Source organism: Eufriesea mexicana, unplaced genomic scaffold (assembly GCF_001483705.2).
Source record: "Eufriesea mexicana isolate 0111107269 unplaced genomic scaffold, ASM148370v2 scaffold11475, whole genome shotgun sequence".
NCBI classification, from domain to species: domain Eukaryota; kingdom Metazoa; phylum Arthropoda; class Insecta; order Hymenoptera; family Apidae; genus Eufriesea; species Eufriesea mexicana.
Window position 1 is genome coordinate 336,035 of NW_016919092.1, and position 3,079 is coordinate 339,113.

At 39.0% G+C, this 3,079-nt stretch overlaps 1 protein-coding gene across 1 annotated transcript; it reads left to right on the top strand.

Moving 5' to 3' along the window:
• The first annotated feature begins 574 nt into the window (after positions 1 to 574).
• Positions 575 to 2,609, top strand: LOC108553636 (Daughters against dpp). Its single transcript, XM_017908622.1, has 4 exons — positions 575 to 578; positions 1,443 to 1,541; positions 1,622 to 1,822; positions 1,954 to 2,609. The coding sequence occupies exons 1-4, from the start codon at positions 575 to 577 to the stop codon at positions 2,301 to 2,303; spliced, it is 654 nt and encodes a 217-aa protein (XP_017764111.1). The 3' UTR covers positions 2,304 to 2,609.
• Positions 2,610 to 3,079: the final 470 nt, after the last annotated feature.

A 3,079-nucleotide genomic window follows, 5' to 3' on the forward strand; every position in this document is an offset into this window, starting at 1 on the left:
GTCTCTCAAACTTCTTTTTTACTTTTTTATCGTCTTACGTAAATTCTCGCTCCGACGAGCATTGGTAGCCCGAGTTCGTTCCGTGAGACGAGATTGTCGAATTCGATCGAAATTATGCAGCGACAATTAAGCGGGAATTACCTACCGCCGAGAAGTCGGCAATAAGTTCGCGGGTCCGTTGAAAGATGGCGTAAACATGTTCTGATCGGGAACAGGTTAGGGTAGGTTCGGACGCCACATCGCGGCGACACGTTAATTATAGCAAAAAGTTGCGATCGATTTATTGGTCAAGCCGTGCGTCCTCGGTAGTGTTTTGCATATTTAAAAGCGTTTTCGATGTTCGTTTTTAAGAATGTCTGATAAAACGGCGCCAATCAAGTCCACCTGTAATACATCCTTTTATCTGGCCGAGAATATTCGATGTCCCATGAATGTCGACCGGTGTCATTAATCATCGGTTAAAACGAAGCAAATAAATGCGATTTGGTCAATTTTTCTGCCGATTAAACTCAGTATCAGCGCCAGTTAGACGAGCTATTTACGGTGTATTTTATATGAACTGTAAGAATCGAAGATGGGTACGTGTGTATGCATACTTTTATTAAAAACAATATGGTAGTCGTAAAAATTAAGAATCGGATTTTTCTATATTTAGAAATGTTTCAGTGTTCCTAAACCAACTATCGTTGTCACGTATCGTTTCAACGTGTGCTACATCTGAACCAATGCAATTTATAGGTTAATTTTTTGTCATGGCAGGTCTCGATGCGTAGTAAAAATAACCTCAAAGCGTATAATTTGTAATTTATATTTTATTTATATAACGATTCGTGTTTATAGGAAAGTTTCGTAGATTTTGAAGTTGACGAGTTGAAAGTTCCGTCGTTCATCGTATCCTTTCCCATAAATATGTGTAACTTCTGCCTTTCTGCGTCGCAGCAGATTCTTTTTCCTTTCTCCGTCTACTCTCTTGTCTACTCTCGAATCTGGCGCCGTCGTCGTCCCCACGACGGTCGGCGAGACGCGTGGGACTTTCCGGCGACAAGTCCTTTATGATACCGCTTGTACGCCCGCAGCCTCTCACCGAATGAACACTTTTACCAAGAAAGAAAGACTCCTCGTTAATGACAGATCTCATCTCGTTTGGAGGCATGCCTGGTATCGCGTTTCGTGGAAGTTCTTCATAAAAACGGCAGATTAAATTCTTTGATGCCCACGCTATCGAGAACTTTCAATTAACAAACTTACAGTCGTTGGATACAAGTTCCTTCGGGTTCATAAAGAGAAATTAACAATAAAAATGCTCGTTATTATTAAAATTAAATCTTTATGGCGTATATATTCATCGTGAAAATGTACTTAATTTGCATATCGTGTCGTTAACGTCATACTGTTTTTATAAGTAAAGATAAATGTTTTGAAATTAATATTTGTTTATGTAGTGATCAGGTATAATGTCGAAGATGATTATCACCATATAATTTATGATTTTTTCATCTTGAAACACATAAAAGTTTTAAGTGATGCATTAAATTATATTTGTATTTCACATAGTAGTTATTAGAATTCATAATAATAATAATTATGTACAATTTATGATAATTCTGTTTATATATTGCAGGTGAAACAGGACAAAAGGAATGGTGTACATTAGCATATTGGGAATTGGGTGGTAGAGTAGGTCGTCTTTACCCTGTGGAACCTTCAACAGTAAATGTTTTTGATTCCCTCCATGATGGTGATGGCCTTTGCTTAGCAACACTGGCTGAGAATCATGTTGCACCACCTGCAGTCCAAAGAACAAGAAGCAAAATTGGCCTTGGTAAGATCTTTTCTTATTACTACAAGTATATTAGTTGTAATGGACTGTAATATTAATGAAATAAAGTAAACATGTACTAATTAAAGAAGAAATATTACTGAAAATTCAAATGATAAATTATTTATTTGCAGGTTTAATGCTTAGTCAAGAAGCAGATGGTGTGTGGGCATACAACAGATCTGAAAGCCCAATCTTTGTGAATTCACCCACTCTGGATGACCCGGAGTCTAGAACACTACTTGTCTATCGTGTGCCTCCAGGCTTTTGTCTGAATATCTTTGACCGTACCAAAATTCTACAGCTTCCATATGGCAGTGGTACCACAAGAACGAGCAATCAGGCTACAGGCTTTGCCTCTGGTCCTGTTGATATCAACTCCGTCCGCATCAGCTTCGCCAAAGGCTGGGGACCCAAGTACTCAAGACAGGAAGTCACCTCTTGTCCATGTTGGCTCGAAGTACTCCTAGCACCATGCAGGTGATCCCTACAACTCATTGTGAAGGTATACAGTCTCGTCCGTTTGCGCCTCTTCTTCCTCCTCGTCGTCCTCCAAGAGGACCGATCTGTGAAACTGACGCAGCAACGACGAAGCTCCGTCCCAAAGGCTGCCAACGGATACTCATACGACGTGGATCGCCGCCAGCAGTCTTACCAAAGTACGCCGCCATACACCCAGGAACAGCGTCGTTTTATTAACAGACAAAACGAGAATCATTTGACAAGAGCGTTTTATATTATTGTGCCTACGAGCGGAGGACACACAGTTTGTACGTGGTACTCGATTTTCATTAACATCAAAACTCGACTATATTGTATCGTAATAGTCTTCTGGATTTATCAATGATACTGTTGTACTTTCTTGATAATGTTAAATGAGATTTCATAAAAAGTGAAGCGGAAGTTTTCGCTAGGTCTAGTCAGTGGTATTTAACGTTTTTAAGCTTGACGTTAATGTGTCTTGCATTAAGAATAACATAATATAAACAACATTAACTGAAATCATGGAAAGTGCGAGAGTAAAATTGACGTGTCAATAAAGTCGTTTTCTTTATGGTATTGATCATAAGTTTAATATCTATACTGTCTGGCCATGTCCTCGTTTATGATTAATCATTGTACTGCAAGGAAGCAGAAACTTGGGCTTCCGATAAGGTCTAGTCAATGGTGTTTGAGAGTATGAAAAGCTCGTTGGTTGCATGGATTTAAAATCCATTTAAATTATCAAGAAACGAGAACACTGCCAACAGAATCAAAGGA

Excerpts from the sequence above, each read along its gene's own strand:
- LOC108553636 (XM_017908622.1), top strand. Across the intron at positions 1,542-1,621 it reads TGATGCATTAAATTATATTT|GTGAAACAGGACAAAAGGAA; the intron begins GTATTTCACATA and ends TATATATTGCAG. Across the intron at positions 1,823-1,953 it reads AAGAAGCAAAATTGGCCTTG|GTTTAATGCTTAGTCAAGAA; the intron begins GTAAGATCTTTT and ends ATTTATTTGCAG.